Source organism: Chinchilla lanigera, unplaced genomic scaffold (genome assembly GCF_000276665.1).
Source record: "Chinchilla lanigera isolate Chin_1 unplaced genomic scaffold, ChiLan1.0 scaffold00016, whole genome shotgun sequence".
In the NCBI taxonomy this organism is placed as follows: Eukaryota; Metazoa; Chordata; class Mammalia; order Rodentia; family Chinchillidae; genus Chinchilla; species Chinchilla lanigera.
Window position 1 is genome coordinate 25,344,895 of NW_004955417.1, and position 13,943 is coordinate 25,358,837.

The window sequence follows — 13,943 nt, forward strand, 5'->3', positions numbered from 1 at the left end:
CAGAGTCTTAGTGAGCAACACTATGTCTCCATCAGTGAGGACACAGCGGTGGGAGGGGCGACTCGGGGACCTCTATAGAAAGAGCCTCCGAACTGAGAACAAGGAGGTGATTTAAGAGGACCTAGTCGGTAGGTTTCTTTGGCAGAAGAACCCACTTGTGGCGTTCTCTGAGGTAGCACTAGAGAAGCTCCTGCGTTAGGGACTGGCTGTCTTGGTTATAAAAAGTTCTCCGTGTGTAAAACACTAGCTTACAGCCACATGGAATATGCTCACTTGATCCGCTCAGGTGGGAATAAGGCTGACACAGGTGGTACCAGTTGGGAATCTGCAAATATCTGTTCACACCACCAAATATATCAGATCACCGTCACCTTCCTTAGCCAGGAGCAAGGAAAAAATGTTTAAACTAAAGAGGGAATGAAATATAATTACTAAACAATCCTCCCTGCTTCTGAAGGTGCATTCTCAAATCAAGACTTTCCATAGAAGATCATTTTAACTGACACCTGAAATTTCCAGCAGTAAGGAACTCTAACATAAATGGGACTGTCCTTTAACGAACTGTCCTTGAGAACTAAGTAAAATGTGAAAAGTCATCAAGACTGCCGCGTCTTTGTGCACAGACGTGGAAAGTCTCTGTGACGCCCTCGCTATCAGAAACCCCCCAGGAGCCAGGCATGGTGGCGCACGCCTGTCATCCCAGCACTGGGGAGGCTGAGGCAGGAGGATCATTGCAAGTTCAAGATCAACCTGGGCTACAAAGTGAGCGCAAGGCCAGCCTGAACTGCAGAGCGAGACCCTGTCTCAAAAAGACAAAAAAAAGGAGCCCCCATGTGGGGGAATGACAGGGCTACATGTTCTGTCCAAAAAACCAGAGGGCAGTAAAGTCTGATGCATCAACTAACAGAAGGAGACTTTTTGCAACTTGCAAATGTTGGAGAAAATCTGGCCCCTGATTTGCTGATGGTGCAAAGGTGAATTAAAGCAGCAAGCCCTGCATCCACCTAGCTAACTTCTCTCTGGGCAGGGGATGTCCCGAGCCATTCGGATGCGAGAAGGGGCAGGAGGGGAACGATGTTAGTGAACCAGAAGGGAGAACTCGGCCATGCGGTTTCGCTAGTCCCAGGGCAAGCGACTGCAAGGGCTCTTCTGTGTCTGTCTTGTCCTGTCTGTCTGTCCAGCACAGCGATCCAGAAACACAGCCCTGCGGGAAGGTTTGGGTTGGTCTGAGTGCTTCTAGTTTCAGGCACATCTCCATGAGAAGAGCAAGAAAAGGAAAAGAGGGTCTTTCCATTTCATGGTCACCAAATACATTCTGCTAGCATCAAATCTGCCCATCAAACAGGAGGCCGTTTGCAAGAGACTTCAACATTCCCAAGAGTTTCCAGGCGAGCCTTCCGAGGCAGCAGGTTAGATGAGCAGAGGGGGAGACAGGGTTTAGCCAAACTGAGTTTTCATCCAATAATTGCAGTGCGCTTGTTTCTTTCTTCAAATGTTAGAGGTAGATGAAAGCTAAGTTTTCACTGACCAGCCATACTGTAGCCTGAACTGAGAGGTGGTAGCCTGAGGTTATTAGGGGATGGGAGGCAGAGGACACATTTTCCTACTTTTCAGAAGGATATTTTGCCCTCTGAAGGTAGGGAGCAGCCAGCCAAAGCTCTGCCTCGAGGCCTTGAAGAGCAGCCGAACAAAAGGTCACAGAGAAAGAAAGCACAGAAGGTCAAAGAGGACAAGATGGCGCCAATAATCCCAAGCAAGCATATTTTTAAACATTCACCGTTACACTATGAAACCAGGAGCAAAACACCATGTCTTGACGCTATTAGCCCAATGTTTGATTATCTCACTTAATAGCTTTTTGAGAATCATCCTGAAGAACAGCGTACTCAAATATTAAGCAAATAAAGCACACGCTTCAATTGAACTCGTCCTACTGTAGTGTATAGCGCTTTGCTAGTAGAATCATTTCAATTAAATTTCAAAGCCAAGTTATTTTCTTGTATGTAAAAGACAACATGTGACCGGTTTTTTAAATAATAATTTACCTACTATTCATAGTCTTTTCACTCACAAAAAAAGGATACAATGATACATAGAAATACATATGTACACGCATGCATATACGATACTGTATAAGGGTGTGTAAGTCAATTGGTCTATTAACACGAGAGAGATTTGTTGACTTGCTTTGGGTTCATGTTTTAAAAGTATACAATGTATTTTTATTCTGTTTTGGTTGAATAAGATGCCTAGAACCAGAGGAGAAATGGCTGAAATCTCAAAATATTTCTTCCTTTATGAGACGGAAATGGTCAGATTATCAGAGATTACCATTACTGAGATCTGCTAGAGGATTTACCCAGTAGACAGATAAGCAAGTCCCAGTTGCAAGAAATGTTACTAAAAAAGAAGGTATGTATAACATGAATAATGCCAACTCAATTCAAATGTACTATAGGACGAAAAATGCTTGTATTTACGAGCAACCCTAGACACACAAACCATCACTATGTCAATGAAAGCATTCTATATCATGCTTTGTTTATTTTATTGCTCAGTACTTTTGGGAAAGAACGTGATTCTTAATTAAAACACATACACATATGCTTTCAACTGTGAAAATTCAAAGACACTCACTGATAAAGAGCATTTACTGTTAAGCCATATAACAAGGTATGAGTTATACCTATCTGTACTGTTAAAAGCCAACTTTTGCCATAAAGAAAATGTTCTGTGTGATGTGAACTCAGTTACTTATGGGCCATCTGCTTGACCCTTGAACTGAAAAAGGGGTTTATGATTCCATAGAAAAGACCCTGGTCTGAGAGCCGGGAGTCCTCCAATTCCACCTGCAAGTTCTACTTACCATCCAGGCAACCTGGGTAGCCCCAACCTCTCCAAGTATCAGGCTCTTGCTCTTAAAAGAACAGCTGTTCCAATACCAATCCCTGCTTTGCCTGTTCTTGAGGTTTGTAAGGGCTCTTGTTCCAACAGAGTCCAACTTTTAAAGAGAGCACATGGAACTGCTTAGGTTTAGCGTTTTAATAAAATGTGGTTCCTTTTGTTCACTTTAGATCAATCTCCAAGAAAGTCATCCTAAAGATAAAACAACCATTCTTGCTTTGCTTTGCTTTCCTGGCAAAATAAGGTTTGTGTCTCATGTATGCAGATGTTTATCTCGTTTCATCATTTGTGTTTCATAATCAAAAGGTTAAACACTGGTTAAACATCAAAGGCAGATTTTAAAAAAAGAGTATCAGATTTATATGACTTCAGTGATTTAAGACAAAAATGGTTCCACATCGCCATTAATTTCTAGTGTTTAAAAAGAACCACTGAACTGGCATTAAAGCAGGAATACTGATGGATCCTTGTTCTTTACTTTCTCTATTTAAACATGCTGTAATCTGTTTAAAAATACATAAACCAAGATACATTTATCTGCATCTCCAACTCATTTTTATGCTGAACACGCTGAATTTAACGAAGGCAACAGTGGTATCATAGGTTATCAGAGAATTAGAGGCAGTTTCCATCAACAGAGTTTTTAAAATAACTTCTCAGTTGACATTGTTACTACATTAATGTACAACTCATTACCCTGATTTTTTTTAAAAAGATGGAAAACACAATATTTAAAAGTTTTGATTTATAGAATTCACCATTTTTTTTTTTTTTTTTTTTTTTTTTTTTTTTTTTGTTTTGTTTTTCTCCGGCACTGGGAACCGAACTCACGACCTTGCGCTTGCCAGGCAGGCGCTTTGCCGCTGAGCTAAATCCCCAGCCCCTGATTTCACCATATTTTTAAATGATCTATGTTTAGATGTTTCTGTCTTGGATGAGAAAAGAACATAATAAAATACAGTGGTGCCTCGGTTCATGAACCCTTTTGTTTGCAAACAGTTTGGTTCGAAAACAGAAGCATTTCACGAAATTTTGTTCTTGTTTGAAAACTCTGCACTGAGTGACAAACATGGCCACAGCCATCTTTCCCACACAAATATAAACATGGCCATCTTTTCCAAAATCACAGAACAGATTAAGTTTGTGAACCGAGGTACCACTGTACAACCAATCCTTTCCCATCTCCTGAATTTGAAGTTATCCTGGATCCTACCTTACACCAACTGTCTTCTCCTGAGGTGGCTAAGTGTTGATAAAAGGGTGTCACACAAGTCTGCTAGTCGGATTTGTTCAGTAGTTAAGCATTCATTTTACCTTTGGGGGGTGATGGATATGTCTATCCTCTTTAATATGGTGATGCTTTCACAGTACAAATGCCAGTGTCAAAATTTATCAAATAAAAAAATGCCCAGGAGTCTAACATATACGAGTAACAGATACTGACTGTATCTGCTAAGGCTACTGGGATCGCTTAGCTAACCTACTCTCTCTGAATGGCATAATCATTTTAAGAGTGTTGAAATGCAGGTGGCATGTTTTATATCAAGTTTCATATCAATAGTCCTTTCCACTCTTTCCAATGATGGTGGCTGCCAACCCTTCCCAAGCTTCCTCCTCCTTGAGACCTACAAGGCTGAATCCACCCCATTTCCCATTGCCATCAAGTTGAGGATGTTTCGATATCAAAGCAATCTGAAAGTCGCTGTAAGAGAAAGTTCATGTAAGAGAAACCCATATGTCTAAGATGTATTTAAATGTGTTTAGTCTTGTTATTGACTATGTATAAATCTTCTAGACAAGAAGACCTTCTAGACTGCACAAATCCTAAAACCAGGTCAGTGCACCAAGTAGCCTGGGACGGAGGTTCTGCTGAGGCAGATGATAAACTACTAACCTCAGGACCGAAGGGGCCGTACTTGTGTCCAGAGACATCAGGCTGTTCAGAATAGAAGGCATAGACTGATGGCCTACGGGAAAATTAGAAGATTCAGAATCTCCCTCAAATCACACAGAACAAATATCACTAAGCGCGTGCGCACACGCACACACACACACACACACACACACAGAGTCCATGGGAAACTTTTCTTTTTCTATTATTCCCACACCCTCTAGACCACCCCTGCTGTGGTCACTGGCTGGCACCACCTTGAGGAATCAAAAGTCACACAGGAAAATGTGAACACACTCTCGGGTCTTTGATCCCCAGTATCACAGAGCCCAGCGATAGTTCATGCAGGCCTTCCCATCTGCAGCCTGAAGGAACCAATCTAGCCCAGGGCAAAGTCAGTCTTAACCCCACTCTACCTCTGAGGTGCCGATGATTCACTCACTAACACCAGAACGCCCTCCCACTCTCTGTATAAAGAGCTGTAGCAATCCGCGTAACTCCGTGATGTCCAACAACCCATCCTTCTTAAGGAAATATAATGTTCCCATAGCCATGAAACTTTTGACACTGCCAGTCCCTGGCACCTATGGCATGGTCCATTTAGTGTTTCACCCATTCTGACCCAAGCTGGAGAAGTACAGAAGAAGGACGAGAGCCCCAGGAGAGCGTACCTCTCATTGTCCGGCAGGGAGAGCCACTGCAGGATGGTCAAGATCCTCCGCTCGTGGGGAATGGCACTGTGGGGACACACCAGCAACCCGGCTTGTTAGCCTGCTCTGCCCCAAGTGCACTGCCCCAGGCCAAGTGCTCTCCATCTCCCAGCACCTGTTTTAACTTCGCTGTAGTAAAAGCTCCTCCGAATTAGCATTCAGACTCCTATTTCCATATGCGACACACCCCATCGCTCAACCCCTCCCCCAGAAGACTCCGCTGGAAATTTTGATTCAAGAGCTAAATGAAGAACCTGTCTTGCTAAAATGCTGAAACTCTGCTCCCTGCAGGGAGGGTCCTGGCCGCAGGATCACTGTCCTTTATTAGTCCAGCAGTTCGCTGTGGCTAAAGAGGGCCAATACTTAACACCCTCAATCTGCCTCTTGGTGGCATTTTGACCTCTCCCAGCCTCCGTACATTCATTAGAAAAAATGGAGACAATGGCAAAGCACCACCCAGCTTGCTCACAGAGATGAAATGAAACATAGCAAGCAAGCACCTCATACACAGGAAGTGCTTAACAAAAATGCTTGGTTTATTCATGATCCGAATGAGGTATCACTCTGCTGCTCAATAGCTGCATGACTTTAGAAACACTAACCCGAAACTTTAAGTTCCTCCTCTATAAAATAATGGGTTAGGGGAGGTAGCCTTGAAATTCTCTTCCAGCTCTATAAAAACCTATCGAGAAGAGACACATGTAATTATAAGACTGCCCAAGATTATACAATCTTCATCCACAATGGCTTTGTGTTTAAGCCTCATTCCTCTGTTGGAATATAATTACCCTAAGTCTGGCATGAGCTTCAAGAGCTCTCAGCTAACACAACAGTGCCGGACGCTGGGCTGGGTCACCGTAGGGTGCTCAGCAGCTGAGCGGTATCTTGACTCGTAGTGAAATCCGTTTACTCCGTGTTAACAAGGAGCACAGAATGCTCTTCTGCTCACCCACTCACAGCCAGGCATTCGACACACGTTCACGGCAAAATCAAGCTAAAACCCAGTTTGATCGTGGTGAGCAAGAACTGCAGGGGATGCTGGGTGAGCCCATGATGCCTTCACTTCAGGAAACAGGAGCAAGAGAGCGCGGAGAAAGCTGGGCCCTCAGAGGCACGCGGACGGTTGGCATCCGCTCGGTGTAGAGTTATACAAAACTAGAAAACCATGCTCACTGTTTACCAAAAGCTGAGCCCTGATGTAAACATATTCCAGTGCTATTGAGTAAATGTGACCCTGTTTATTATATCCTATAACTGAATTAGAAAAAGGCATAACAAAGCCAAGTTAATCACTCAAGGAATTTAATTCTTCAGCCTTAGAAATCCCTTGTATCTGAACAAAATAATTACAATTGCATAGCTTGAATTCTTTCCTAACTTAAAAAAGAAAGCCAATGTCAGAACCTTTTCATTACACCCTACTTCACTGCCTACCCAAAAGCTGATTTATTTTATGTGATTGGGGGGAAGCCACAGATGAGAACTCCAATGAACCCACTTCTGATGCGAGTGCAAAAATGCAGGCTGATAAAATTTGTGTGGAGCCCAGAATGTTCACCTTCAGCACCCTTGCTTGATGGGATACTTGAACCATAATAGAAAGACATTGAAAACACCAGCTCAGCAGCCCAAATCCATGGGTTTGAATCCTGGCTTCTGAGAGGGGCGTTGGTGAGACTGTGGCAAGTCAGCTAACCTACCGGTGCCTCTATGAAATGATAGCCGGAGCACATACTTAGAGACAGTTGTAAGGATTAAAAGGGATAATCTATGTAAAGTACTTAAAATAGTTCCTGGCACATAGAAAGGGTTCATAAAAATATTGGATTTTACTATCGTGTGCTGGATTTATAGATCCGCAGAGATGGCACATTCATCCATGAAGTACAGTGGTGCTTTGGTTCACGAACTTCTATGATTCTGGGAAAGACGCTGTGGTTGTGGTCGTCACCTGGCGTGGAGTTCGAGAATGGAGGAAAAATTTTGCCCAATGTTTCCATTCAGGAGCCAAATCGTTTGTGAACAGAAGCGTTCATAAATCGAGGTATTACTGTATTTGTTAAAGGCATGGCATTCTTAAGGCATACGTGTAGACATAAAGATACAAGATACTCCCACCAAAAACGCTAGACAGAAGAGCCACTCTCCTCGTCTTGGGGAAGATAAGCAGCTTACAGTTCCCTGGGCAGAGGCTGGTTGCATGTGTGTGCATATGTGTGTGTGTTAGGGGTGTTAGATGAAGACTGAGGTCTGAGGGTCCATCTTAGATGTGACCTTGGACAGGGGCAAAATGGGCAAGGTGGTCCCTAAATTTCCTAGATTATCCTTATGAAATTACCTCGCCCACCCATGAGACATATCCCTTAGTCACTAGGCTTGCAAATACAGTGCAGAGACAGCACAAATAAACCTGACCAAGGGAGGAAAAAGCCAAAGCAGAGGAAAATAGGACGCACGTCACTATCTTTGCCGTCACTGACTGAGGCAGAATTTGGCACAAGATCGAATACATTAGACGTGGTCCCAAAAAGGGAAAAGTTGAAAATGAAGGACTGGATGAGATACCCAGTCATATAGGGGAACAAATTATTTCGGAATGTAGAGAGAGACACATTGTCTAGTCAAAGTTGAAAGAGAGAACACAAATAAGAAAGCAGTTCCATACATTGGTTGTTCTCCAATAAGCATGTCAAATGTGCTAACTTATTCTATCTTAGCACCACTCGGTGATGAAGGTACTGTGATTCTCGTTTTAAGATTCATTTGTTGAAAGATTAAATCACTCGCCAAAGGTTAGCAAGCTCATAAACAGCAGACCTGGGATTAGGCTGAATCCAAACACTCATACAAAATGGGAATTACTGCCCTGACATAAAAATGTAACAGAGCATCAACAGAGCATGACTTTGGAATGAAATACAGTCATTAAAAAATAAGGCAAGAATAGACTTTTAGGCTGCCCTACAGAACCATGTGGAAAGACGGCCTTCCGACTCGAAGTCTGAATTCAGATCTAAATAAAGATGTTTCAGAACGTACCGGTGTAGATGTCCTTGACAATCGTCCCTTCCATGACTGGAAGAACGATCCTATTTTTTAAATTATAAGAAGTTTCAAAAAAAAAAAAAGGGGGGGAAAAAAAACTGAACGCAAGTCGCTTCCAGGACACAGCAATAAAAGAATAGTCTGAGAAGCACAGCAAACGACGGAGCTCTTCGTAGCACACAAAAGCCACCTTCTTACGAGTGGTTTCACATGGGTGGAGAAAATTGTCATTCAGAGCCAGAACACTGGCCCTTTTCACAGCAGCTGTGCAGCGGTGTCAGGGGCAGGGGTGGGGACCCAGGATTAATTATGTTGCTGGCTTCTGTCCATCCTGCCCAGCAAATGTGTTGCAGAGCAAAAGGAATCGCTTCTCTAAGCATCTCTGACAGTCAAAGGTTTATGGAGAGGTAATGCCTGAGATTAAATCGGTACATCGCACACCACCTACACGAAACAGTATCATTTCTAACAGACCCACAAGCATTTCTCAACTCGAGACTTCTTAAAAAAAAAAAAAGGAAAAAAATTTTAAAGAGACTCCCTGTCTCCACTTCAAATCATTAGACCCAATTTCAATTTAGCCCTTCAGATGTGAAAAAGCAGCTATTATTCCTGTGTGGAGACTATAGACACACCTTCCGGGATGCAGCTGAGCCTGTGGCTGCTCTCGGCGCATTGCTGTTATAGAATAATCAGATTTTTGTTAGGTCATAAGAGGCAAATACAGAAACAGCTTTAGGTGGTTTGGGGGGAGGGAGATGGAAAGAACATCTCAGTGGGAACCAAATCCCCGTGAAAGTTGAAACAGATCCCGTCTCTTACTGAGGAGCCTTAAAAGTAATCAACATGTTGACACTTTTACTAGGTACATTTCATCTCGATAAACATTAGCTAACCCCCTCCCCACCCCTCCGCAGGGGCAACCCATTTTCCTATTAGGGGCGGGCTGAGCTGGGTGGCAAAATGGGGTGAAAATAGAGGGCTGCCCGGTCTCCTCTTGGAACTTCCAATCTCTGGACCACTCACCCAGATGCCGGAGACCACACTGGATTTTTAAGATTGTGAACCAAGAGGAATATAACATAGAAAATGCAAACCATAGCAATAAATAAAAGGAATATACATTCCCAAGGTGGCAAGTTGCCAAAAAGCTATAAAGAGAGACAGAAAGATCTCAAGAGAAGCTAGAAGAAAAGACAACCTTCCATTCTTAAAGGAAGGGGAAAGGAGAGAGAAAGAGAGGGCTGGAGGGGGAGGCAGAGACAGGAACAGAGGGAGCTCAGAAGATCAAACGCCTAGAAAGTAATTTTGAATCCATAAATACACAAAAGCTTGGTATTTTTACATTTGACTGAAATGAAATCTACATTGAATTGATGTTTCACAAGTGTAATCACTCACAACATAACTCTATAAGCACTGGTGAAATAAAGGTTACTTACATCGACCAGAAGAATGTTCCAGCTCTCACCCCTTGCTTGATGGCTGTAATCCATAGCTAATGAGGAAAATATAAGAGGCTTATAATACGTTCTGAGTTTCGGTCAAAGAAGAAGACGTTTGAAAAACATATTAGATCTGATATCTTATACTCTGCTCACGCTCCACCATACATTTTATATTATTTGCAAGCCTTTTTATTCACATCTGGAAGTCAGAAGGGTTATTTCCATGAGTGTCATTCAATACGTTCTCTGCAAAAGCTCTCAAAAGCTCTGCTGATTCCAGTGACATTTGCTTAAAACCCTTATTTCATCTCGAAAGTCTCTCTCTCTCTCTTCTGTACCTGTCTTTTCAGATGGTTGCTTTGAGCATTTCACTCATGGGCAGGACCCTGCTCACCAAAGGGACCAGGAGTGGACCAGATGTTCCCTCAGCTATTGAAAGCCCACAGAGGGTCCCAGTCTGGCACCCAGACACCCGAATGTGAGAGCCAGGCTGGTCTTGTTTGACTTTAAACCACACGAAGAGGAAGAAGATGATGAAGCAAGGTTACTTTTCAATGGAGATTTTTTTTTTCCTACATCTTTTACCTTGCCTTCTGTAAAGGGGGTTTCCTGGGACAAGTTCGGTGAACTAAGCGTTCTATTAAGTCTTTTAAAATCATCTTTATACCTCATGTTGCAGAAGGGGAAAAGATAAAAAATTCAGACCCAAGCTCTACAACCAGCCAGCCTGGATTTTAAAGGCTGTTTCAATCCCTCACCAACCACGCATTACTTAACCTCTGTGCCTCAGGTCCATTGTAATGTAGAGAATATTTTCTAGCACATGAAATTACTGTACACTTTAATGAGTTCACATATTCAAAGCCTTAAACCAGTGCCTTAGCAGTTGGCAAACGTTCGATCTCAGTCTTTATTATTATGTAATAATGGAAATAAATGAAATCCAGTTATTCCAGGAATATTAAAAACAGCTTAGGATGGCCAGGATCCCACGAACAGAAGTCTGTGATAGGAAACCTCTCACTTAAAGGAAAGGAGGGAGAAGGGCAGACTGTTTGTTAAGAGACTGAAGAAAAACTCTCCTAGGAAGTACAACCAGTCCAGCTTCCCTGCTCCCACATTTTGAAAGTATCTTGTAACCCCAGGGAAAACCTTTATTTGTGGTGGGAATGCGTAACCAGGAGGTGTAGGATATCCAGGAGCAGAGCCATGGTTGCAAAAGGTATGCAGTGCTGGGTGTGGGGAGCTTTTTAAAAGAATCCCAGACTCCTGGGACGCCTAAAAATGTTCACCCCCCAAATCACAGCTGGCACGTGAAACGTAGGTGGGGGAGCACAACACAGGCCCTCAAATCCCCGGAGCTCTGAGCAGCCAGCAGACCTCATCCACAAGGGAGGGCAGGTCCCCGTCCCAGCCTCGTGGCTCCTGCCAAGCCAGGTTCTCTGAGATGATGCAGAGACGGGAGTTGCAGGTTATCTGAGCGCCCTCCCTCACGTCAGTGCAAAGCACCTTTCCTCTTTATGGATGAAGGCTGACATGGCCCAAGAGAGGCCAAAGCATGTCCTAGTTGGTGGGAACGTAAACTAACACAACCACTATGGAAACCAGTATGGAGATTCTAAAACTAGAAATTCCATGCAACCCAGCTGTTCCTCTTCTAGGAATCTTCCCAGAAGAGTTAGCAACATCGTACAGCACAACTCAAAAGAGCTAAATCTTGGAAGCAGCCTATATGTCCATCAACAGATGAATGGAGAAAGAAAATGTGATATTTATACACAATGGAGTACTACTCTGCCATAAAGAATATATTTGAGTCATTTGTAGGAAAATGGATGCAACTCAAGACTGTAATGCTAAGTGAAATAAATCAGGCACACAAGCTTAAATATTGCAGGTTTCTCTTCAATGAGAAATCCAAACTATAAACAAATAAAAGAGCAAAATCAAAGATAGATAACAGGAAACAGGGAGATAGATCTTCTGCAAAAAGAAGGAACCAAGACATAGAGGGAGAGGGAAGGCGGACAGGAGAAAGAGGTGTAAAAATAATGAAGACATGTTATGTGCACAGACCAGCTCCCCGTGATGAATGTAACAGTTGTACTGCAAACACGGACCAGTAAAAATATTTTTTAATGTGTCCTTGACACTCACCCATCCTTGTCCCCGCATTGCCACCAGCAAAACGAGCTCAAGTTCAGTGCCCTTCACCCTGCCGCTGCCTCAAAACCCAGCCAATCCCCAGGGAAGCCAGGATCTTACACTACAGCGTTGAGTTTTGCACTTTAATTTCCTGGCACAAGCTTGGTGGATTCATACCCAAAGAACTTCCCGGGAAATCTGGGACCTTGCTATTTCCAAGGAAATCACACCAGCAAATAGTTGAGATGTATAAAATGCAAGCTCAGTCTGGGGTTTTCCAAAGGGAAAAAAGTTTTCGTACAAATCTGTCAAATGAGGACACTTTTCAAAATTTTGTTGCAAGACACACGCTGATGTTGGCATCATCTGTAGGGGTAACTCTGAGCTCAGGCTCCCTTGGGACAGGAAGGTCACCAGAAGGGGTCTTTGCAGCGTTCAAAGGACGCACATAGGTGGCAAGTAAGTGTGGCAAAGTGATCCTGTTGGTCTGACTGGGCAGCACCGCCATGCCCAGGAAGTGGAGGGAAGACAGGACCCCGGAGGGGGCTGAGAAGGAGGTTTAGTGACCAGGCCTGGATGCCAGGTGGCAAGAGCGTGAGTCTGCCCCTCAGCGATCTGCCTCCACCTGCTACCCCTCCGTGACACTCCCTGTGTCCCCAGAAGGCTCCTGAGTTCTCAGGCCCCTGACTATGCATGTGGGAGCTCACAGGGCATTGTTTCTGCCGGTTAAAACACTCCTAGGGCAAAACTCAGGTTTGTTCTTCATGCTTTTCTGTGCTTTGCAAAAAGTTTACTGTAACAGCATAATTATAATCAGAGAAAACTAACATGCAAATTAGGGAAACAACTTAGAGATCACAAGTATCTTTCTACAGAGAAAAGCAGCAGAAAAAAATCTCCCTACTTCTTTATAAACACCACATTACCTATATTTTCTGAAAGAAAATGGGGAGCATGGTCAAAAGAGAACAAAAAGTGAACGAATAAGAGAGACTGCTTGAAATTAAAAAGATTTAAAATCTCAATGTCTACGCAATAGAGTACTACACTGCTGTAAAGAAGGATATGCTCGAGTGACTTTGGGAAAATGGAGGCACTTGAGACCATCGTGGTAAGGAAACTAAATCAGACCCTGAGCCTCAATAGCACATGGTTTCCTCTATGAGAAACGCAAAGCCTACATAAATTAAAGAGCAAAGTAAAAGACGGATAATAAGAAACAGGGAGACAGATCTCTTACAAATCAGGAGGGGACCAAGAGATGGAGGGAGGGGGAAAGGAGAGCAGGAAAGGGAAGTAAAGAGAGTGAAGACGAGTGGTGTCCAGGCACCACCCCCCACGAGGGTGGGGCCATCACATACCGCAAACGCGGACTGACAAAGATAATTCTGCCTTCAGATCTCGACCTGAACCACCCCAGCACCACACTGGTGAAGCTCGTCTGTCAAGGGTTGGTAAACGGTGCAAGACTGAAACACAGAGGAAGCTCTGAGTTCACATCACTGGCCGTTACAAATGTTCCTGTGCGGGTCACTGTACACAACGCGTTTCGGGGTCGGAAGTCACATGGAGTCATTCCCCAGGGGAAGGCACGGGAATGCTGCTCCAAAAGAACGAAAGTGGTAACAATCCCCAGGACTGTAGAAGAGAGAAACAGAGAGAGAGCCAGAGAGCAGCAGATAGAGCAGAGAGACAGAGAGGGAGAGACAGAGACAGAGAAAGAGAGACAGAGAGACGAGAGAGAGACTCCCTGGTTCCTTGGTAACTCAGAGAAGTGGGAGTTTTGGCCTCTAAATTTGA

The 13,943-nt window shown here is 43.6% G+C and overlaps 1 protein-coding gene across 4 annotated transcripts in view; it reads right to left on the reverse strand.

The window, feature by feature from the left end:
• Enpp2 (ectonucleotide pyrophosphatase/phosphodiesterase 2) overlaps positions 1-13,943 on the reverse strand; it is a 75,884-nt gene that overhangs the window by 36,471 nt on the left and 25,470 nt on the right. For all 4 annotated transcript variants that reach the window (XM_005381910.2, XM_013512836.1, XM_005381912.2 and 1 more), the window contains exons 9-11: positions 9,993-10,048; positions 5,467-5,532; positions 4,799-4,871 (exon numbers count right to left, since the gene is read on the reverse strand). In XM_005381910.2, the coding sequence (XP_005381967.1) occupies positions 4,799-4,871; positions 5,467-5,532; positions 9,993-10,048 (195 nt within the window). The remainder of the gene's footprint in view (positions 1-4,798; positions 4,872-5,466; positions 5,533-9,992; positions 10,049-13,943) is intronic.